This window comes from Triticum aestivum, chromosome 5B, assembly GCF_018294505.1.
Source record: "Triticum aestivum cultivar Chinese Spring chromosome 5B, IWGSC CS RefSeq v2.1, whole genome shotgun sequence".
Classification (NCBI taxonomy): Eukaryota; Viridiplantae; Streptophyta; class Magnoliopsida; order Poales; family Poaceae; genus Triticum; species Triticum aestivum.
In genome coordinates this window covers 491,548,128-491,571,166 of record NC_057807.1, presented here as the reverse complement: position 1 = coordinate 491,571,166, position 23,039 = coordinate 491,548,128, and the positions used below count along the sequence as shown (strand labels likewise).

The 23,039-nt window shown below is 47.4% G+C and overlaps 1 protein-coding gene across 1 annotated transcript; it reads left to right on the top strand.

Annotated features, from left to right (window-relative positions):
- LOC123112728 (BAG-associated GRAM protein 1) lies at window positions 1-6,972 on the top strand. The gene is made up of 18 exons (XM_044533801.1): window positions 1-245; window positions 381-422; window positions 524-621; window positions 1,566-1,641; window positions 1,805-1,933; window positions 2,016-2,062; window positions 2,262-2,385; window positions 2,495-2,611; window positions 3,607-3,636; window positions 3,729-3,828; window positions 4,480-4,586; window positions 4,814-4,957; window positions 5,035-5,139; window positions 5,211-5,357; window positions 5,556-5,609; window positions 5,722-5,785; window positions 5,919-5,980; window positions 6,616-6,972. Exons 1-18 carry the CDS (start codon window positions 60-62, stop codon window positions 6,748-6,750), a joined length of 1,767 nt encoding a protein of 588 aa, XP_044389736.1. The 5' UTR covers window positions 1-59; the 3' UTR covers window positions 6,751-6,972.
- Window positions 6,973-23,039: the final 16,067 nt, after the last annotated feature.

Sequence of the window (23,039 nt, the reverse complement as noted above, 5' to 3'; positions counted from 1 at the left end):
CACCCCCGAGAAACCCTAGACCCCCTCCCTCGGCGTCGGCCTCGCGGAGGGTCGGCGGCATGTCGCCGCAGGCGGCGGCGGCGCTCGGGTTCCTCCTGCCCACGTGCTGGGAGATCGAGGTCACCTGCGCCGCGGCCATGCTCATCGTCGCGCTCTACGCCGCCTACGAGCTCCTCGGCCCGCGGCCCCCGCCCGCGGGCGCCGACGACCTCGCCCTCGCGCGGGACCTCGACGGCGCCGACAAGGTAAGCAAGCACCGGCGGTTGCGTGGGCCTGTCAGTGGGGAAATTTTGGGGCGGTTACGGCATGCGCCGACGAACGATCACCCGTGCTAACGTCGCGAGCGTTTTTGTGTTGGCTTTCCCGGGATTGCTGCTCAGTACAAGGGAGGCTCCACCGGGCCGTCGGCGTACGTGGTGAAGGTGACCGGCTGATCAGCCCCTTGTCTCTGATTTTGTTGCGCCCCCCTGATTGTGATTGACTCTGTGAGCGGTCGTGTGACTTGGGCGCGTGCCTGTAACAGCTGGAGCTGCTAGCCGCGAAGAATTTGATCGCCGCGAACTTGAATGGGACCTCGGACCCTTATGCACTCATCACCTGCGGCGAAGAGAAGCGTTTCAGGTTCGGTTCAGTATTTATATGTACATTCTCTTCTGCAATGCTGTCGATTCTAGTTAGTTTGGATGATTTGGCACATGTTTACAGCATTTTTTTTCCTTTCGAAATGGAGGTTTTACCCCCGGCCTCTGCATTATGGTTACGGCACTGTCAGACTGTATTATATTGGTTTAGGAAGAACTCTGTTCCTGATACATTTCTGACTAAAAACTTAGCAATGGCCATCACACAGTCATATGACTCATCAAAGGTTTTCCGTTGGAAAATGACCTTGTCTCCTGGAATTTAGGCTGCACAGTACTCAATAAACCACTTTTTTAGGGAAAAACATTAACTGATTGAATTGAAGTATGGAGGAGAGGATTGTAACAGCATTTCATTTGTTGACCTGTACATATAACTATATGTGTGTCGAATAAACTAGGTTGCCCAAAAGGTTCACCCAACAGCCAATCGAACTTGTTGCCCAAAAGGTTCTGCTGCAGGCTAATGCTGTCCTTTTAAGGGCACAGTAAAACCAAGTTAAATGATGAATTGTTGCTACTCACTGGATCACTAGACGACAGATGGGAGGTGGCTCAGTTTAGACAACTACCAATCGGTGTATAGGAGTGATTCGGTGCAGGAGAAGTTCAGTTTATAGATCTAAATTGCAGATAGAGATAATTTGGAGATGAATGAATGTGGTTGCTATCAGGATTGCCATAAATCCCATGAAGGAGAGAAAGGGGTTGGGGTCTTAGGTAGACTGATGTAACTCATCCACGTTACAACATAAAGTTTCTGTAGGAAAAGCAATGTTGGAAGGGGGTTGACAGAAACAATTTCAAATAAACACTCCTTCTAATATTAGATAATTTTATTCTGCTTAATAGAATTTTGGAGTCAAGTAGGTAATTTTATAGTACTCTACTTATCCCCTTTGTTTCATCTCTTACACCTTACAGCTCCATGGTTCCTGGCTCAAGAAACCCAATGTGGGGAGAGGAATTCAATTTTGTTGTTGACTCTCTTCCTGTAAAGGTTATTACCAGCACTTTCCTTAAGAAATCCATTTCTTGCAATATTTTCTTGGAGACCCTCCTTAAGAACAGTCATATCGATCGCAAGAAGTCTTTTCGATTGTTGTTATCGATGGTACTTCGTCAAAGATACACTCACACATTTGTCCGGTACACTATCGCAGATACAGGTGAAAATATATGATTGGGATATTGTATGGAAGAGCACAACACTTGGTTCTGTTACTGTTCCAGTCGAGTCTGAGGGGCAGAGTGGACCAGTTTGGTATACACTTGACAGCTCATCAGGTCAGGTAATTGGTTTCTATGGAGCAACTTGGTTTATCAGAATGATTATTTCTTCCAGTTATCATATAATTTTTTTTGTTTTGTTAGGTTTGTCTCCATATTAAGGCAATCAAGGTTCATGAGAGTTCCTCCAGGTAAATATCTCATCTATTATTAATATGCTCTGAAGTTTTTTTAAAATTATTTAGATGCGAAAATTTGCATATTTCAACAGCTTTGGCATGTTGCAGTCACTTGCTTCACTATTTTTACTTGTCCTTTTGGACAACACAAGAAAACTAAAACATGGTCTTGTCAGTAATTTTCTGACACTTCATTTTTGGTGTGCTTTAGGGCTCTAAACAACACTGCCGAGGCTGATGCTCGTAGAAGGATTTCCTTAGACAAACAAGGCCCTACTGTAGTTCACCAAAAGCCAGGTCATTTGCAGACAATTTTTGGGCTCCCTCCAGATGAGGTAAGTACCTACTGCTGCTACTACTAATTAAATAGATTAATGCATAGGTGTGCTACCAGTGTTTCCAACTTGCAAGAGCTAACTGTTTCTTGCTTTCTTTGTCATCCAGGTTGTTGAACACAGCTATTCATGTGCACTTGAGAGGTCATTTCTATACCACGGTCGCATGTATTTGTCTTCATGGCACATTTGCTTCCATTCAAATGTCTTCTCTAAGCAGATTAAGGTACGCTCACATTCAGTATTTTTCAGTTGCATCCTTTGATTGGTGGATTTACTTGGTTCGTTATGTTCACTTAATATTTTCCATGCTTGTCTGGAAAGATTCATTTTCTAGTGTCGTGTTGATTATTTGTTGGATAACATTGTAAATGAGGAAACAATAGGATAACAGAGTTAATGAAGAAATACTGATCTTGTCGTTTTCTTCTAATGTTGATGACCGTATCCTTTTGTCCTGTGGTTCTTAAATGGTACGCCCTCTGTAAACAAATATAAGACGTTTTAGATCGCTAAAGTACTCCCTCCGGTCCATATTGCTTGTCGCAGCTTTAGTGATATGCACCGGAGGGAGTACTTTAGCGATCTAAAACGTCTTATATTTGTTTACAGAGGGAGTACTAATTATATGACCTTGTCCTGTTGATTATGATCCGATAAAATGCTATCGCAAGATAGACTGCCGTCTAATAATTAATCGTGATTCGAATATAAGACCTGAATGACTTTTTTTGTTCCAGTATTTCCATAGTTGATGTGCTAAATATGTTGTTTAATATACTTGTCTGTAATCATTCTAGAAAAAATTGATTCCAGTGTACTTGCTGAACAAGATTTACGTCTATTGTTCTTAGTGGTATTTCTGGCCACACTAGCAGGAATCCGGTACCATATTTGACTGTTACAGCTGCCAGTACCACGATCAGTAGAAAAAAATCTGTTGAATTCCAGCTTGATAGAAATGTAATTTCCCCACTGGCTGCTATACGTCAGTTTGCCTCATAAATCTGAATCACTGAAGCTACCAATCCTGGTCAACAATAGCATTTTCTGTATGTATTCCGATGCCATCTAGATTCGGTTGGATAAGTTTACAATCCTATGAGCTGCAGAAAGTTTAGCTTTGTTAAGCTAGAAAGCTTGTCTTAGAAACATATCCATTTGCTTACATTGGCTGTGGTACATTGTGTGACTGATAACATGTTTTTCTTATGTATGAAGGTTATGCTCCCTTTGAGAGATATTGATGAGGTGAGCCTTGCCGTACTTCTTTTTGTAATATACTGCACCATTTTCTTTTGAAAAAATGTAATGATCACTTCTGTCCCTTTTTTTACAAGCAGATAAGAAGAAGCCAGCATGCAGTTATTAATCCAGCAATTACGATATTTCTTCGAACGGGAGCTGGAGGACATGGAGTTCCTCCCTTAGGATGCCCTGATGGTAGGATTTAACACTCACAATCTTGCATAGTCACACCAAGCTTTTGCATCTTTCTTGATTCTTCCTCTGGCACTAAACATGGATAATGCTGCAAACTTAAAGCCCTTTCACTGATTTGCAATACTCAATTGTCAAATCTCATCCTGTTGTCTGGCACTATAAATCATGACGCCTTCTAATTTCATTATGGCTATCCAGCTAAACTAGGTACATACTATATACATAATGTGGTTTTCTCTATTTTTCAGTTTGACTACGTAGTTTTCTGCTCCCTTCCAGTTCCACCTTTTGGATCTTGATGCCTGCTTCTTTTTCTCAGCAGCATCAACATGTTTGGTATTACTACTTATTAGTCCATGACTTGATGTGGATTTTAGTTTTGTGAGTGCAGATTGCAAGATTCCACCATGAATTGAGCTGTAGATTTATCTTGATGCAAAATTAGTTGCAAACTTAAGAAATGTGGATGGAGCTATTGATTATGCATTTATGCTAGAAAACAGACTAAGAGGGCACTGATAACCAAAATTTTGTACTACAATATTCACACAATTTCTGGAGGCTGGCAAAAGAACTGGAAATGGTAATCTATATAAGATGGGAGGTTTCGTCATTTGCTTTATGTCACCTTTTCTTATACAATTTTTGCAGGAAGGGTTAGGTACAAATTTGCATCGTTTTGGAACAGAAACCACACATTTAGAGCATTGCAACGAGCTGTGAAGAACTTCCATGCAATGATAGAGGCTGAGAAACAGGTAGTGACAAACCGCCCTTTTGTACATATTTTTAAGTAAGAATTTAAATATAGGATGCATGTTGCTGTTGTGTATCGGCAATCTTACTGTTGGTGCACTAGTTTTGAAGCGTGCTTTCTGCTTGTTTTGCTGTTCATGGTAGGCTTTGGTTTACATGATTGTGATCTCCATAAACTGCTTGTCTGAATTGATGATAGTTTTTAATATATTTGGTTTTTGGATTATAGGAACGTGCTCAATCTGCATTGCGCGCACTCAGTAGCTCAAGAAAAAATAGCAGCAAGGAGATAAATGTTCCAGAAGATTGTGCTGATTTAACAGGGCAACTACAACCTTTTGTCAAAGAAGAAGTTCTAGTCTCTGTATTTAATGTAATGATGGCTAACTGTATCTTCCATGATTTTGCAGTTGATAACAAAACTAATTATTTAATTCAATCTCATCCCAGGGAACATTCCCGTGCACTGCAGAACAGTTTTTTGATAATCTATTAAGTGATGACTCAAGTTACATAACAGAATATAGGACAGCTCGTCAGGATAAAGATATCAACGTAAGTATCCAGCAGAGTACCAGCTCTTTCAGTCATGAATTATTGCTGACTAGAAATGTCTCTTCTCGCAGCTGGGCCAGTGGCATGTTGCAGACGAGTATGATGGTCAGGTGAGGGAACTTAACTGTAAATCCATATGCCACAGTCCGATGTGCCCTCCATATTCAGCAATGACAGAGTGGCAGCATATGGTTCTTTCAGCTAACAAAACCGATCTGGTATGTCTTAAGTGCAAAAGTGAACATTCCAATATGATGGGAAATCTTTCTTGAATCATAGTATTACATTATGTTATATACTACTCCATCTGTCCCATAATATAAGATGTCATCACAACCATTGTACTCTTATATTATGGGACAGAGGGAGTACTTTAGATCATAAATAATACTAATTTCTCACTGGATACTTGTTAGGTATTTGAGACTGTGCAACAAGTACATGATGTTCCATTTGGTTCCTTTTTTGAGGTACTTCATGTTCAGTTAGTCTCTGTGAGAGATACATTTATATGTTCTTTTCATTGCAATGAAATCGCAACTATGATGTGGTAATATGATTAACCGATGTTCTACTTTTCAGGTACACTGTAGATGGTCTGTGAAAACTATCGATTCTAGTTTGTGCAGTGTTAACATAAGTGCTGGTTAGTGTTTTCTTCTGATCTCCATGTGTAACTTGTGTTCTCTTATAGTACTTTATGTTACAATGTCTGCTCAGTTTAAACGGCAAATGAAAATTTGTAATTTGATGGATATGGTGGTTACTGTGCTTTTCAGGTGCACATTTCAAGAAATGGTGCATAATGCAGTCTAAAATAAAGAGTGGCGCTGTGGACGAGGTATGGATTTATCTAATATTCACCTCTGGTTTGATGATAATCTGCCGATGGGAATTTAATCTAACTTGTCTACAAACTTAGTAGTAATATGCTAGTGAAATAGATAAGACAGCAACTCTTGGCTCCAGATACACTGCAATCTGGATTTGATCAGATTGATTTTGACATTAAAAATGTAGATATCTTTGGTTGTTTGCAAAGGGGCATAAATATTCTATTACCTCTGTTCCGAAATATAAGTCGCTGGGGGAGTTCAGTTTACACTCCCCCAACAGCTTATATTTAGGAACGGAGGGAGTAGTGACTACAAATAGAATGGACTGTCTGTTGATTGAATCAACACTTGGGTCACCAAGAAAATTGATTTTGTATGGTAAGCCAGTAAGATGTGGGGCAGTTGAGGTGGTTTTCAGAAAAACCGGTGGGAGATGGGAGGGGAAAAAATCAAAAAGTCTTCAGAACTTCAGATGGGTCATCCTTTTGCTTGCTTGCTTGTTGTAGCACATAGGAGCATGGGTTCAGAACTTCAGATGCAAAAAGTCTTGCATGTCGAGATGCAAATACAAATCCCTCATAATTCAGTCTCTAGTCTCTGCATGTCGTGATTAAGGTAATTGTGTTTTAAAATATTGCAGTTAAAGAAGGAAGTTCGAGAAATGCTAGAATTTGCGGAGTCGTATATGCAAGAGGTTAGCTCCCCTAACCAACCAGACAAAGATCTTGGCCGGGATACAGCAGCAGACACCGATGACATACCTGGTGATCAGTAACTATATTTGACCTACCGTCCGGTGATTCGTTTATAATGTTATTTATACCCAGAAGAAGGGCCGGTGGACCTGACCTGTATGTAACTGTAAGTAACTTAGTCCAAATCTGATATGAAGGATGACTAAGAGACCTTGTGGTGTATACTCTCTTGGCTTCTGTATGTATATCTGTGAAACGGCCAATATAGGGCACCTATAAGCATGTCGGTTACTGTTTCTCAAGTTGAACAGCATGTCAGCATCGAGAGGCGGAAAGATCATTTTCAGTTCCGTTTTATGGAAAAAAGAAAGAAAGATACAAGCTCAACGTGTTCTTGTAGAACAGTCTGATGGCAAGGCAGGGACCCATAGGTCAAAACCCTGTCTGTGCAACCTACCCTGATAGGTGGTGGGCTCTTCCACATGTTTAGACTGGCTAAAAGCATAAGACCAATATCCCAACAGAAAGAAAATAACATTTCCACGGATCGCGATGGGAAAAAGCACTAATCCACTCCGCGCGAGCAGCCTTGCGGCAATTCAAACACAGGCGAGCAGACTTTTGCAAAAAAAGAAAAAGACGCGCGCGCACACACAAGCGGGCAGAGTTTTTTTTTTTTTTTTGAGCTTCAAGCGGGCAGAGGTTGGTGACCGCTGACATGTGTCTAGGACAAGTTGCGGTTTAAGATGGTGAGAAACCGAGAACCTCCGGTGTCATTTTTTTTTCATGATGCTTGCTGAATACATACAAACAAACGGTTAGGAATTCGACGATGCATGTGCATAGTATAAATATCGAGGAACGCACATGCTTTGCTAAAAGTTACTCCCTCGTTTCACTACTATAAGATGTTTCAACTTGTTTTTAAAATCAAATGTATGTAGACACGTTTTAGTGTGTTTGTTTACTCATTTCAGTCTGTATATAGTCCATATTGATATTCAAAACATCTTGAATGGAGGAGTACTACATTTGCTCTTTATGCTCTACAGACCACTTTTGTCCAATATACCGTGTCCTTTTCTCTTGCGGTAGCAATGTACTGTGTATCTATATATATGTAACATGAATGCCAAATGATCCTTTACCTTTAGAAGGAAAAATGTCAAATATTCAAGCCAGTGTGTTTGGTAAGATAAATAAGATCACACGGAGACATAATTAACTTTTGAGTTAGGAGATATAATTAACTAATAGCGCAAGAGTGAACTCTATTTTCCGATAGTAATTGTAGGCACTATTGCATGTAATGTACAGTACTTCCTCCGTTTCTTTTTAGTCTGCATATAAGGTTCAGTCAAAGTCAAGCTTTGCATAGTTCGACTAACTTTGTATTAAAAAATATCAACATTCACAATATGAAATCAACATTTTCAGATGCACCATGAAATGTATTTTCATATTATATAGTTTAAGTATTGTAGATGTTCGTATTTTTTAATATAAATTTGGTCAAATTTTGTGTAGTTTGACTTTGACCAAAACTTATACGCGGAGTAAAAAGAAACGGAGGGAGTACTAGTTTAGCGGTTCCTTCTCGAACCATCAATGATTGGTGAACCAGCTGATCTATTTGTAACTCTTCTGAAAATATCACATCACATTTGGCGTGCATCTTACGAAAGCCGCCGGGGTTCATGAGGATTTAGAATTTGGTAGGAAAAATATTTCAGATCTTATTGAAATATCTCTTTCTTTACTAATTTTCTCTGACTATTGGAGTATCTTTACAGAGTGTGAATTTGGTTTGGATCCAATTCAAAATTTTGAGGTAAAAGATAATTGCGGTAACCGCCAAAATTTCTGAAATTCTTGGTCAATTATATTTCTAAAATTCTTAACCTACTTAATGAACAACCGCAAGATGAAAATGTAGATGAGACGACACTCTAGTCAAGGGTTGAAGACGTTGTGTGTGAAAATCCAGTTGTAAGGAGAGAAAGTGAGGGAGCCGGTTGTGGATTTAACAATCTACGGAGAGCATCAGCCCCCGCACTACATCTCCGTGGCCATGTTGCTCAAACACCGCGGAGGCTGATGGTCGCTAGCTAGGGATTAGGAAGGGGCCAATACCTAGCTAGCTCGGACCAAGGCTGGCGTATGACAAGGTGGCTACGGTGAGACTTTGTACAATGAAAGATGCTTAGAGAGGTGCTTAGAAAAATAAACCGAGTTTTTCTGAAGCATCGGTGCCTACTTTTACAGGAGAGACATTTAGTTAAGCGTCTATCCTGTATAAATAAATACCGGTGCTTAAGGAAAGCCAGATTTATTTCTTTAAGCACCTCCCCTAAGCACCTTGCATTGTACAAGGCCTGAAGAGGAGTTCTGCATGAGGTGCGGGACACAGGGTTGTTCACGCCGCCCGCAAACGGGGGGTTGGCAAGAGAGAATATCCCGTGAAAACCAAGTGAAAAAAGGGTTATAAAAATGGAGGCTGATAGGCGCGGCGCGCCGGCCCAAATTTGGGCCGGCCACGCGCAGGCCGTCAGATGATAGTCGTCTCGTCGTCGGATCTAGAAAAAAACCGTTCACCCCCAAAAGGTCCTTCTTCCTCGCGCAACCCCCCTCGCCTTTCGCATCTGGCGTGGGTGCACACACCGCACTCTCCCGCTGCCCGCCGGTCGCCACACCGCACCGCCCCTACCGCTCCACGCTAGATCTCGTCCCCGGGTTTCGCTGGAACCCCCGTTGGTCGCAGCAGAAAAATCTCCAGTACTCAGTTGAAGCAGAAAAGTTTGCCAGTTCCAGCAACATTGAAAGGCGGTGGTAGCAATTTTTAGGCTGGTTCCAGCAAAATCAAAACAAGGTGGTAGAAAAAATTATGACTAGTTCTAGCAAAAAAAGAACATGGTTCCAGCAAAAATTGCCCATGCTTGTATCATCTCCAAACAATGGTTCCAGCAAAAAATCTAGCCAGAGGTTGAAGCTTTACCAACAAAAATGGCCGTTACCGGAGGTGGTAGTTGTCGTCGTTGCCGGTTGCAGCACTGGGCTGACCGGGTTGCAGCGAAAAACGAATGAAGCCGCCACCTGGTGGGAGCTAGCACTGTCGCCGGTTGCAGCAGCTAGGATGTCCGGTTGCTAGCCGTTGCAGCAAAATCAGATGCTGGTTCCAACATCACCCTTCGCACAACGCTTTGTCGTGCCCATCTCCGATGAGGTATGGTCGTCAGGGATCAGGGCCAAGCGTTGCCATCAAAGAGAGAAACTCGAGAGCGTCACCGGCCACCATCGTCACAAGCACGCGATCCAGGGGAGGGGGGAGGGGGGATGCGCGGTTGGGCAGCTGCAAGGATAGGAGGAGTGGAGGGAGAGAGGAGGATTCGAGCTCGAGAGGGCTCCCATGACGAGAGAGATTTGACGAAGAAAGAGATGCGGCTGAGGATAATAATGGGAAAGGTACCGGTGTGATTAGGAGATTAGGAAAGGTAGTGGTGCGGGGCCACGAGTCAAGGCGCGTGCCGCGGGCGACCAGCCAAAGACTAGACCGAACAGCCGGCACGCAACATTTCCCTATGAAAATTCTTAAAGAAGGGTTCAATTTCACCTGGGAGCTGTGAAAAAACCTTCAACCTCGCATCACTTTTTGTCACCATTCATTGTTGAATTTAGTTTTTTTTTGCCTCATGTAAGTAATTTATTTATTTGTGGAAAACCTCACGTAATCTTTTCGAAGACAAAGGTCAGGGAAGTTTTTGTATCTCTAGTGGTCACATATGTCTGTATACAAAAACGCAACGTAGAGTCTGTTCTCATGATTTTTCAAAATAATCACGGACGAGGAGCCTTTCCATCATTGCATTTGCATGCATGTGTGGTTCTGTACGTTCTTGACCTCTTGTGATGGCATACCTGTCAGCCCTAAAAGGCAGGCATTCTATACTTCTGGGCAGCCAAAACAAGTCACCAGCTTGTCCCGGAAAAGACGAAGCATGTCACTGCTTAAGAAGTAGAGTATGCAGCAGACCCACCCGCAAAAACAACTCATCACCGAGCCCGACCGAGGACAACTGGACAAGTCTACAGCTAGCGCTCCCAACCGGTTGCCGCCCGTGTCCATGCTAGAGCTAGCCCGCGCGTACGTACGGCCGTGGTGACGCGCGCCGCCGCTCGATCATCTCGTCCGTCCAGCTCCATTAGCGGGGCTGGACGCAGGGCAAACCACGGCCGCGGTACACAAAACAGACGGACTGGCAAGGCCGGTACTGTCCTTCACTGGCGGTTGGTGAATGTTGTGGTTCTAAGTCTGACAGTAGTGTAGGGGTACTAATGGAGAGGCAAGATTCTAGCTATGGAACAGTTGTATACGCAAGAGATTTACGAGTTTAGCCTCTTTTCGGAGGAAGTAACAACCCTACGTCTCGGAGTCCGGAGGCGGTCGACTGGATTATATGTGTATGAGTTACAGGGGTGCGAACCCTTTACACTGAGGAGGGGGTGGCTTATATAGAGTTCGCCAGACCCCTCCAGCCCTCAGTTATGCAGGGTTTAAAGTACATTAAGACCGGGGGTTACTGGTAACGCCCACATAAAATGCTATGAAGACCATAAAGGCTACTTAATGACAGACCGTTGCGTGCAGAGTGACTTTAGATCTCCTGGCCGTCGAGTGGTTAGCTTCATGGTCGAGTGGTTATCTTCATGGTCGAGTGTCCTACAGTCTGTCGAGTGGATCACCTCTAGGTCGACTGACAGGTAGTTTCTTCTAGAGATGTCCTTGTGTAGGGTAGTTTAGACAGGTCCATGACCCTACCCTAGGTACATAGCTTCATCATTAGCCCCCGAATGGATCGAGGTTTGAGTGGGGAAGGAGTTGAGAATTCTTCCGACCCATTTCTTGTGCTATGAGAATGTCTTGTCTTGGATCAATGAACTTTTTAGGTGACGGCACTAACTTCTTTTTCAGTTGCCTTGATCCATTCTTTGTATCTGTCGAGTGAAGTCTTCGCTTGGAGAGCTCCGAGTGACAGGGTGGAGGAGATCTTCTGTCTGACGAGTTGTTCTGCAACCCGCGGATTTTGCGGGATTCGAATTTTGGGAAGCGCGCGGGACGGGGCGTAGCCGCAGCAATCGGACGGGATAAGGCAGGGACGCCTCGGTCTCCGCACCGCCTTTTTCGCCACGTATCGCGCGCGCGACTGTTACGGGATTTGACAGGATCGTCCGGGCCTACATGTCAGCCACTCGGAAGCAGCCTTATATAAAGCGCCGGACGGGGGTTTTTCAACAATGCGCCTTCATTTCCCCCTCTCTTCTCCAGATTTCTCCGCCGCGTTTGCTTCTGCCTCGGCGCCGCTGCTTCTTGCGTGCTTCGCCGGTGACGATGGTGAAGGAGAAGACGGAGGCCCTGGAGCGAGCAAAGAAAGCGACGGTGAAGGCGAAGGGGAGGGGAACCAGTCGGAGTGGCTCTTCATCGAGGACCGGCCTGCCGCCGGGCTGGATCCAGGGCGACTGGATCCGCTCGACAATTAGTCAAGCGGATCTCGGCGACCTGGCTGACGGAGGGCCGATCCCCCATGGATCGGCGCGGCTCCCGGGGAGGGAGTCAGAGCCGCATCCTCAGGAGGGTGAGTGCGTTCTTCTGGCCACCCACGTCGACCGTGGGTTCTCTTTGCCGCCCCACCCTTTCTTCCGGGGGTTTCTGAATTTCTTTGGGGCACAACTCCACCACTTCACGCCCAACACCATAGTGTATCTCACCGCTTACGTGTCTTTGTGCGAGTGCTTCTTGGGGTGCCGGCCTCACTGAGGTCTCTTTAAACACATCTTCACCTGTCGCTCCCAGACGGTGAAGAAGGCAAATCCGAGTGACGAGAGGACACATGTGATTCAGATGTGTGGGGGTCTTGGGATCCAGTTGAGAGGGAAAAGTTCTTTTCCGATCATGGTTTTGCCCGACTCCGTCTATGGGTGGCAGTTGACTTGGTTTTACTGCAAGGACCAGCCGACGCCATGGCAGTCGACTGGGCTCCCTCCCTTTTCCATGGAACGAGTGAGGAAGCCCTCCTCTTTGAAGGTGGTCCCAGAGGAGAAGGTGCAGGTGAGGGTGCTGGTCGAGCGTGTCGTGCAGCTCATCCGTGAGGGGGTGACTGGTATGGACCTCCTGGAGGTCTTCCTCCGGCGGCGCATCCAGCCGCTCCAATTTCGAGATCATCCTATGTGGATATATTCTGGAACTGAGGACACCACTCGGATCCACCCGGAGAAGATCAACGACGCCACGCTGGAGCGGTGGATGGGAAGCATTACGGGGAACAAGGACAACCCCCGAGGAGCCAGGAGGGTCGTTCCACTCGACCAATCGTATGAAGTTGACAAGGTCCAATTCTTCACTTCCGACTGTGATTCTGCTTTTTCCATTTTGTCTGCTTGAAATCAACTGACTGACTTTTGTCTTGTTTGCTGTCTTCTAGGCCACGACTGAGATGTACTCGATGCCCAACGGGGCGTAGGAACAAGCCGAGGAGGGAGAGGCGAGTGGAGGTGAAAGTGAGGAGGAGGAGTGGCAATCTGACGGCGAGGGGGAAGAGGTTGAAGACGGCTCCAGCAAGGAGGAGGACGAAATGGAAGTCGATCCTCCTCGCACGGAAAGGCGATCCAAGCTCGCCCACGACCCTGCGAGGGAGCGCGGCAAAGCGGTTGCGCCCATTGTGCCATCGACAAAGCGCCCTCGGACGGCCTCTCCGGCGCCGAAGCATCCGCGGGCGGAGTCATCCAAGCCGCCGAAGGCCTTGCCCAAGATGAAAATGGCCATTCCCACCATCTCTGGGTAACAGCAGGATTTGTGTTTCCTTGTTCAGCTCGAGCGAACTTCCGGTCGACTCATCGACTAACCGACTGGTTTCTGAAATCTGCAGTGCTGCTACCTCCGAGACCTCCGCCAAGGACAGCGACCAAGAAATGGAAGATACTGTCACCTCCAACCCTGGTATGTTCTCTTGTAATTTTCGCTTTTGGTCGATTGGATCTTCGTTTCCAACTCTGGATTTATCTTGCAGCTCCTCGTCACGTCATTGATCTCCCTGATGACGATGACGAGGTGCCCCTGAGGGCGAGGAAGAATAGAAAGGCCCTGGCTGGCAAGGCCACTCGGACTGCATCAACACCTGAGGTACTGGTTCAAGAAGGTGGCGACATCGCTCGGCATTCCGTGACCTTCGCTGTGCCGCAGACGAGTGCCCGGCCTTCGTCGCCGACTGCTGAACCGCCCTCCCTTTTCGCCACACACCACGTCCCAGAGGACCAGGCGGGCGCTGCTAAGGAGGCTATACGCCAGGCGGGGATTATGATGGAGCAGGTGAAGGCGATCCGGGAAGCCAGCCAAGCGGCGTACGATGCAAGCTCAGCCCTTCAAAGCAATGTCCAGGTTAGTTGGTAACCGCCTGTTCTGTTAGGATATGTTATCTGAAGTCTTTCTTTCCGAAAATCTTCGTGTCTGTACACCCACTGGGTGTGTCGATTGAATTTGTAGACTGGTGGGGGCACGCTGAGTGCACCCACTGGGTGTAGTCCCCGAGACTATGGTGGACTGCTAGCAGTCGACTATAGTCTTTGTAGTTGAAATTTCTTCACTCGGTCTGGTCGGACCATGTCGAGTGGAATATTAGAACCGGTGGGGGCACGCTGAGTGCACCCACTGGGTGTAGTCCCCGAGACGATGGTGGACTGCTGGTAGTCGACTGTAGTCTGAAGAATTCTCTCTCTCTCTCTCTCTCTCTCTTTTTGATGAGACCATAATCTCTTTGTTCTTTTCGGTCGACTAATCGGATCAAGTCGGTAGAACTTAGTGGGGGCACGCTGAGTGCACCCACTGGGTGTAGTCCCCGAGACTACTGTTGAATATTGTGATTCGACTGTAGTCTTAGAAACGTTACTGTTTTTCTCTTAGTCACTCGGAAGCAACCTCTCTTTGATATCTGTCGATTGACTCTTTGCAGAAATCTTGCGAGCTCGTGGCTCGTTATACTGAGTTGGAAAGGAAACATATCCAGCTCGACCTTGACTTGAAGCTCGTTCTGGAGAACTTTCAGAAGGCGAAGGACGAGGCAACAGGTACGATTGGTGAGAATTTGACGACTGATTTCGTCCTTCTGCCCATTATTGATTCTGACTTCCTTGTCATTTTGCAGAAAAAACGAAGGTGGCTCTGAACAAGAAGGACCAGGAACTTGCTGAGGCGCAGAAGGCTGCTTTGGTTAAAACGAAGCTTGCGGAGGAGAAGCCTGCTTCAGTCGGCAAACTTGAAGAAGAGAACGCCAGTCTGAAAGCTGCCCTCGACGTGGCCAACAGAGAAGCCAGCCGACTAAAGAATGACAAGTTGGCTCTGAGTGACAAGGCTAGCGAGCTGGTGGGGAAGAAGAATGATCTGGAGGCTTATCTGGGAGGGCTCCCCAAGAAGTTGTACATCATGCTTGAGGGTAATCTCTTCTGCCCGACTGACTTGTAATCACTGCCTTATCATAGAACTGCTGGCTTATCTTTGGGTTGTGTTTACAGAATTCTGCCAAAACTTTGAAGAAGAGACCAGTCGAGTGGAGACAGGCTTGGATCCCATCAACTCTCTTGTGAAGGATGAAACTGCCATGAATGTGCTTCGACTGGAGTCTCACGTAGCTGGTGTGGTGGACTATCTGGCTCGACTGAAGGCTACAGCGTCGCGAATCGACACGACACTCTGGCCAAGGGAGACGCTTCAGAACAACCTCGAGTCTCTAATGACTCGACTGAATGAAGTCCCAGGTCGAGTGCAAGAATGGAAGAAGTCTTCTGCCAGGTGCGGTGCCGATGTTGCTCTGTCTCTGGTCCGTGTCCACTGCAAGGATGCACGAGAGGAAAAGCTGGCGTCCCTCAAGGTGGCTAATACCAAGAAGCATGACTTCCAGTCTTTCATGGAGACCTTCATCGCTGTTGCCACTAGGATTGCAGATGGAATCGACCTGGACCAATTTGTCGCGCCTTCCAGTCCTCCACCCGAGGAGTAAAAAACTTCTATGCTTGATACCTTAAATTTGCCTCAGAATGCTGAGTGGTTTCTGCAACCGATAAACTTTAGCAGGCTTGATGCCTGAGCACTTCTGGGCCCGTAGGGTGCTATCTGAACTTGGCTTTACCGTTGAATATGCCTGCATTTGTCTTTGAGCGAACCTTGTTCTCCACTCGGAGTATATTTCAGTTCTTGGGACGTACTCTTGCAGGTTGGAGCACAGATTGTAGTCGACTTGCGTCCTTGCGGGTCAGGATGAAGCGCACATTGTATCTGTGCCGTAGCTTGAAGGAGAAGGTAGTAGTCGACCTGCGCCTTGTCGTCCTTGTAGAGCACACGGTGTATTTGTGCGAAGCCCAGAGGAGAAGGTAGCAGTCGACCTGCACCTTGCAGTCCTTGCGGGTCGGAACGACTTTCGTACTTAGGCGAGTGCTGGACTGAAGCTAAGCCTCTGAGTGAGAGGCAGACTCACCACTTGGTAGGATTTTAAACACTTAGGCGAGTGCTGGACTGCAGCTAAGCCTCCGAGTGAGAGGCAGACTCACCACTCGGTAGGATTTTAAACACTTAGGCGAGCATTGGGCTGCAGCTAAGCCTCTGAGTGAGAGGGTCGCTCTCGACTCGGTAGGATTTTTAATACTTAGGCGAGTACTGGACTGCAGCTAAGCCCCCGAGTGAGAGAGTCGCTCTCCACTCGGTAGGATTTTTAATACTTAGGCGAGTACTGGACTGCAGCTAAGCCCCCGAGTGAGAGGGTCGCTCTCCACTTGGTAGGATTTTTAATACTTAGGCGAGTACTGGACTGCAGCTAAGCCCCTGAGTGGGAGGTTCGCTCTCCACTCGGTAGGATTTTTAATACTTAGGCGAGTACTGGACTGCAGCTAAGCCCCCGAGTGAGAGGGTCGCTCTCCACTCGATAGGATTTTTAATACTTAGGCGAGTACTGGACTGCAGCTAAGCCCCCGAGTGGGAGGTTCGCTCTCCACTCGGTAGGATTTTTAATACTTAGGCGAGTACTGGACTGCAGCTAAGCCCCCGAGTGGGAGGTTTGCTCTCCACTCGGTAGGATTTTGAATACTTAGGCGAGTACTGGACTGCAGCTAAGTCCCCGAGTGGGAGGTTCGCTCTCCACTCGGTAGGATTTTAAACAGCGCACATTGTATTTGTGCCGTAGCTCCGAAGGGGAAGATATCAGTCGACCTGCACCTCGTCGTCCTTGCGGATCGGGATGAATTTTACACTTAGGCGAGTACTGGACTGCAGCTAAGCCCCCGAGTGGGAGGCAGACTCTCCACTCGGTAGGATTTCTCAAACTTAGGCGAGCACTGGGCTGCAGCTAAGCCTCCGAGCGGGAGGCAGACTCTCCACTCGGTAGGATTTCTCAAACTTAGGTGAGCACTGGGCTACAGCTAAGCGTCCGAGTGGGAGGCAGACTCTCCACTCGGTAGGATTTCAAATACTTAGGCGAAACGGGTTCGCGGCTAAGCTTCCGAGTGAAAGGCTTGCTTGTCACTCGGCAGGGATTTTTTTTACAAACTTAGGAGAAACGGATTCACAGCTAAGCCACCCAGTGGGGGATTTCTTACATAAACAAAAGCAACAACAATTAATGGGGAAATTATAACACTTTTGTCTTTGATAAACAAACTACAAGAGTACTTTTATTACATCTCATCCGAGTGAGTACTTAGGAGTAAAAGGGGCGGAGCAGATCCGCATTCCAAGCTCGTGGCTCATCAATCTGGCGACCGACATTGTACAGACAGTATGCTCCATTGTGGAGAACTTTGGTGACGATGAAGGGGCCTTCCCAAGTAGGGGAAAGTTTGTGTGGCTTCTGTTGATCCACTCGGAGGACCAAATCTCCTTCTTGGAAGGCTCGACTCTTCACGTTTCTGGCATGGAATCGACACAAGTCCTGCTGATAGATGGTCGATCGGATCAAGGCCATCTCTCTTTCTTCTTCTAGAAGGTCGACTGCGTCTTGTCGTGCTTGTTCTGCTTCATCTTCAGAGTAGAGCTCGACTCGGGGTGCATTGTGAAGCAGGTCACTCGGCAGAACGACTTCTGCTCCATAGACCAGAAAGAATGGAGTTCTCCCAGTCGACCGATTGGGAGTAGTCCTTAGTCCCCAAAGAACTGATGGAAGTTCGTCGACCCACGCACCTGCTGCGTGTTTGAGATCGCACATCAACCGGGGTTTCAGTCCTTTGAGAATTAGGCCATTTGCTCTTTCTGCCTGTCCATTCGTGTGGGGGTGAGCGATGGAAGCGTAGTCGACTCGTGTGCCTTGAGAAGCACAAAAGGCTTTGAATTGGTCGGAATCAAAGTTTGACCCATTATCAATGATGATGCTATGCAGAACTCCATATCTGAATATCAATTCTCTGATGAAGCTGATCGCAGTGCCGGCATCGAGACTCTTGATGGGTTTTGCTTCGATCCACTTAGTGAACTTGTCGACTGCCACCAGTACATGGGTGAAGCCGCGACAATAATAAATTACTTATTATTATTATATTTCCTTGTTCATGATAATCATTTATTATCCATGCTATAATTGTATTGATAGGAAACTCAGATACATGTGTGGGTACATAGACAACACCATGTCCCTAGTAAGCCTCTAGTTAACTAGCTCGTTGATCAACAGATGGTTACGGTTTCCTGACCATGGACATTGGATGTCGTTGATAACGGGATCACATCATTAGGAGAATGATGTGATGGACAAGACCCAATCCTAAGCCTAGTACAAAGATCGTGTAGTTCGTATGCTAAAGCTTTTCTAATGTCAAGTATCATTTCCTTAGACCATGAGATTGTGCAACTCCCGGATATTGTAGGAATGCTTTGGGTGCACCAAACGTCACAACGTAATTGGGTGGCTATAAAGGTGCACTATGGGTATTTCCGAAAGTGTTTGTTGGGTTGGCACGAATCGAGACTGGGATTTGTCACTCCGTGTAAACGGAGAGGTATCTCTGGGCCCACTCGGTAGGACATCATCATAATGTGCACAATGTGACCAAGGGGTTGATCACGGGATGATGTGTTACGGAACGAGTAAAGAGACTTGCCGGTAACGAGATTGAACAAGGTATCGGCATACCGACGATCGAATCTCGGGCAAGTACAATACCGCTAGACAAAGGGAATTGTATACGGGATTGATCGAATCCTCGACATCGTGGTTCATCCAATGAGATCATCGTGGAACATGTGGGAGACAACATGGGTATCCAGATCCCGTTGTTGGTTATTGACCGGAGAACGTCTCGGTCATGTCTACATGGTTCCCGAACCCGTAGGGTCTACACACTTAAGGTTCGATGACGCTAGGGTTATAAAGGAAGTTTGTATGTGGTTACGGAATGTTGTTCAGAGTCCCGGATGAGATCCTGGACGTCACGAGGAGTTCCAGAATGGTCCGGAGGTAAAGATTTACATATGGGAAGTCCTGTTTTGGTCACCGGAAAAGTTTCGGGTTTTATCGGTAACGTACCGGGACCACCGGGAGGGTCACGGGGGTCCACCAAGTGGGGCCACCGGCCCCGGAGGGCTGCATGGGCCAAGTGTGGGAGGGGACCAGCCCCAGGTGGGCTGGTGCGCCCCCCACAAGGGCCCAAGGCGCCTAGGGTTTGGGGGAGGGGGCTCACCCACCTAACTTGGGGGGCAAGTTTCCCCTCTCCCCCCCTTGGCCGCCACCCTAGATGGGATTGGGGGCTGCCGCACCCCTTGGAGTGGAAACCCTAAGGGGGGCGCACCCCCTCCCTCTCCCCTATATATAGTTGAGGTCTTGAGGGCTGCCAACACAGGAGTTTTCACCTCTCCAGGCGCAGCCCTATCTCTCTCCCTTCTCCTCTCTCGCGGTGCTTGGTGAAGCCCTGCAGGATTGCCACGCTCCTCCACCACCACCGCGCTGTTGTGCTGCTGCTGGATGGAGTCTTCCTCAACCTCTCCCTCTCTCCTTGCTGGATCAAGGCATGGGAGATGTCACCGGGTTGTACGTGTGTTGTCCGTTCGGCACTAGGATCTCCGGTGATTTGGATCACGACGAGTACGACTCCTTCAACCCCGTTCTTTTGAACGCTTCCGCTTAGCGATCTAGAAGGGTATGTAGATGCACTCTCCTTCCCCTCATTTCTGGTTTCTCAATAGATAGATCTTGGTGACACGTAGGAAAATTTTGAATTTCTGCTACGTTCCCCAACAGTGGCATCATGAGCTATGTCTATTGCGTAGATTTTTTGCACGAGTAGAACACAAAGTAGTTGTGGGCGTTGATTTTGTTCAATATGCTTACCGTTACTAGTACAATCTTGTTTTGACGGTATTGTGGGATGAAGCGGCCCGGACCGACCTTACACGTACTCTTACGTGAGACAGGTTCCACCGACTGACATGCACTTGGTGCATAAGGTGGCTAGCGGGTGCCAGACTCTCCCACTTTAGTCGGAACGGATTCGATGAAAAGGGTCCTTATGAAGGGTAAATAGCAATTGGCATATCACATTGTGGTTTTGCGTAGGTAAGAAACGTTCTTGCTAGAAACCCATAGCAGCCACGTAAAACATGCAAACAACAATTAGAGGACGTCTAACTTGTTTTGCAGGGTATGCTATGTGATGTGATATGGCCAAGAAGAATGTGATGAATGATATGTGATGTATGAGATTGATCATGTTCTTGTAATAGGAATCATGACTTGCATGTCGATGAGTATGACAACCGGCAGGAGCCATAGGAGTTGTCTTAATTTATTGTATGACCTGCGTGTCATTAAACAACACCATGTAATTACTTTACTTTATTGCTAACCGGTAACTATAGTAGTAGAAGTAATAGTTGGCGAGACAACTTCATGAAGACATGATGATGGAGATCATGATGATGGAGATCATGGTGTCATGCCGGTGACGATGATGATCATGGAGCCCCGAAGATGGAGATCAAAAGGAGCAAAATGATATTGGCCATATCATGTCACTATTTGATTGCATGTGATGTTTATCATGTTTATGCATCTTATTTGCTTAGAACGGCGGTAGTAAATAAGATGATCCCTCATTAAAATTTCAAGAAAGTGTTCCCCCTAACTGTGCACCGTTGCAAAAGTTCGTCGTTTTGAAGCACCACGTGATGATCGGGTGTGATAGATTCTTACGTTCACATACAACTGGTGTAAGCCAGATTTACACACGCGAAACACTTAGGTTGACTTGACGAGCCTAGCATGTACAGACATGGCCTCGGAACACAAGAGACCGAAAGGTCGAGCATGAGTCGTATAGTAGATACGATCAACATGAAGATGTTCACCGATGATGACTAGTCCGTCTCACGTGATGATCGGACACGGCCTAGTTGACTCGGATCATGTAATCACTTAGATGACTAGAGGGATGTCTGTCTGAGTGGGAGTTCATTAGATGAACTTAATTATCCTGAACATAGTCAAAAGCCCTTTGCAAATTATGTCATAGCTCGCGCTTTAGTTCTACTATTTTAGATATGTTCCTAGAGAAAATATAGTTGAAAGTTGACAGTAGCGATTATGCGGACAATAGAAAGCTTATGTCCTTAATGTTGGGGAACGTTGCAGAAAATTAAAATCTTTCCTACGGTTTCACCAAGATCCATCTATGAGTTCATCTAAGCAACGAGTCATGGGAGATGCATCTACATACCACTTTGTAGATCGCGAGCGGAAGCGTTCAAAAGAACGGGGTTGAAGTAGTCGTTCTCGTCGTGATCCTATCACCGGAGATCCTAGCGCCGAACGGACGGCACCTCCGTGTTCAACACACGTACGGAGCGGATGACGTCTCCTCCTTCTTGATCCAGCAAGGGGGAAGGAGAGGTTGATGATGATGGCTCCAGCAGCAGCACAACGACGTGGTGGTGGTGGAACAACAACACTCCGGCAGGGCTTCGCCAAGCACGTGACGGAGGAGGAAGAGGTGTAGCAGGGGGAGGGAGGCGCCAGAACTTCAGGGTGCGGCTGCCCCCTCCCCCCTCCCTTTATATAGGCCCCCAAGGGGGGGCGCCGGCCCTGGGAGATCCAATCTCCCAAGGGGGGCGGCGGCCAAGGGGGTGGATACCCCCCAAGGCAAGTGGGGCGCCCCCCCACCCTAGGGTTTCAACCCTAGGCGCAGGTGGTGGGCCAAGGGGGGCGCACCAGCCCACTATAGGCTGGTTCCCCTCCCCACTTCAGCCCTTGGGGCCCTCCGGGATGGGTGGCCCCACCCGGTGGACCCCCGGGACCATTTTGGGGTCGCCCGGTACAATACCGGGTGACCCCGAAACTTTCCCGATGGCCGAAATATCACTTCCTATATATAATTCTTCACCTCCGGACCATTCCGGAACTCCTCGTGACGTCCGGGATCTCATCTGGGACTCCGAACAACATTCGGTATGCTGCATACTCATATTCATACAACCCTAGCGTCACCGAACCTTAAGTGTGTAGAACCTTAAGTGTATAACGTCTCGGTCATGTCTACATGTCTCCCGAACCCGTAGGGTCTACACACTTAAGGTTCGATGACGCTAGGGTTATAAAGGAAGCTTGTATGTGGTAACCGAATGTTGTTCGGAGTCCCGGATGAGATCCCGGACGTCACGAGGAGTTCCGGAATGGTCCGGAGGTAAAGATTTATATATAGGAAGTCCTGTTTCGGCCATCGGGACAAGTTTCGGGGTCATCGGTATTGTACCGGGACCACCAGAAGGGTCCCGGGGGCCCACCGGGTGGGGCCACCTGCCCCGGGGGGCCACATGGGCTGTAAGGGGTGCGCCTTGGCCTACATGGGCCAAGGGCACCAGCCCCAAGAGGCCCATGCGCCTAGGGAACCCTAGAGGGAAGAGTCCTCAAGGGGGAAGGCACCTCCGAGGTGCCTTGGGGAGGATGGACTCCTCCCCCCCCTCTTGGCCGCCGCACCAGATGCCATCTGGAGGCTGGCCGCCGCCCCTTGGGGTGGGAAACCCTAAAGGGGGCGCAGCCCTCCCCTTCCCATATATATATGAGGCCTAGGGGCTGCCCATAACACGTGATTTGATCTCTCATTGGTGCAGCCCTGCCCCTCTCCCTCCTCCTCTTCTCCCATGGTGCTTGGCGAAGCCCTGCGGGATTGCCACGCTCCTCCACCACCACCACGCCGTTGTGCTGCTGTTGGATGGAGTCTTCCTCAACCTCTCCCTCTCTCCTTGCTGGATCAAGGCGTGGGAGACGTCACCGGGCTGTACGTGTGTTGAACGCGGAGGTGCCGTCCGTTCGGCACTTGATCATCGGTGATCTGAATCACGACGAGTACGACT

Bases quoted from the DNA above. Each gene is read 5' to 3' on its own strand.
- LOC123112728 (XM_044533801.1), top strand. From the start codon at position 60: ATGTCGCCGCAGGCGGCGGCGGCGCTCGGGTTCCTCCTGCCCACGTGC. The intron at 4,587-4,813 runs GTAGTGACAAAC...TTTGGATTATAG, and splicing joins TGATAGAGGCTGAGAAACAG to GAACGTGCTCAATCTGCATT. The intron at 5,786-5,918 runs GTTAGTGTTTTC...TGTGCTTTTCAG, and splicing joins CAGTGTTAACATAAGTGCTG to GTGCACATTTCAAGAAATGG.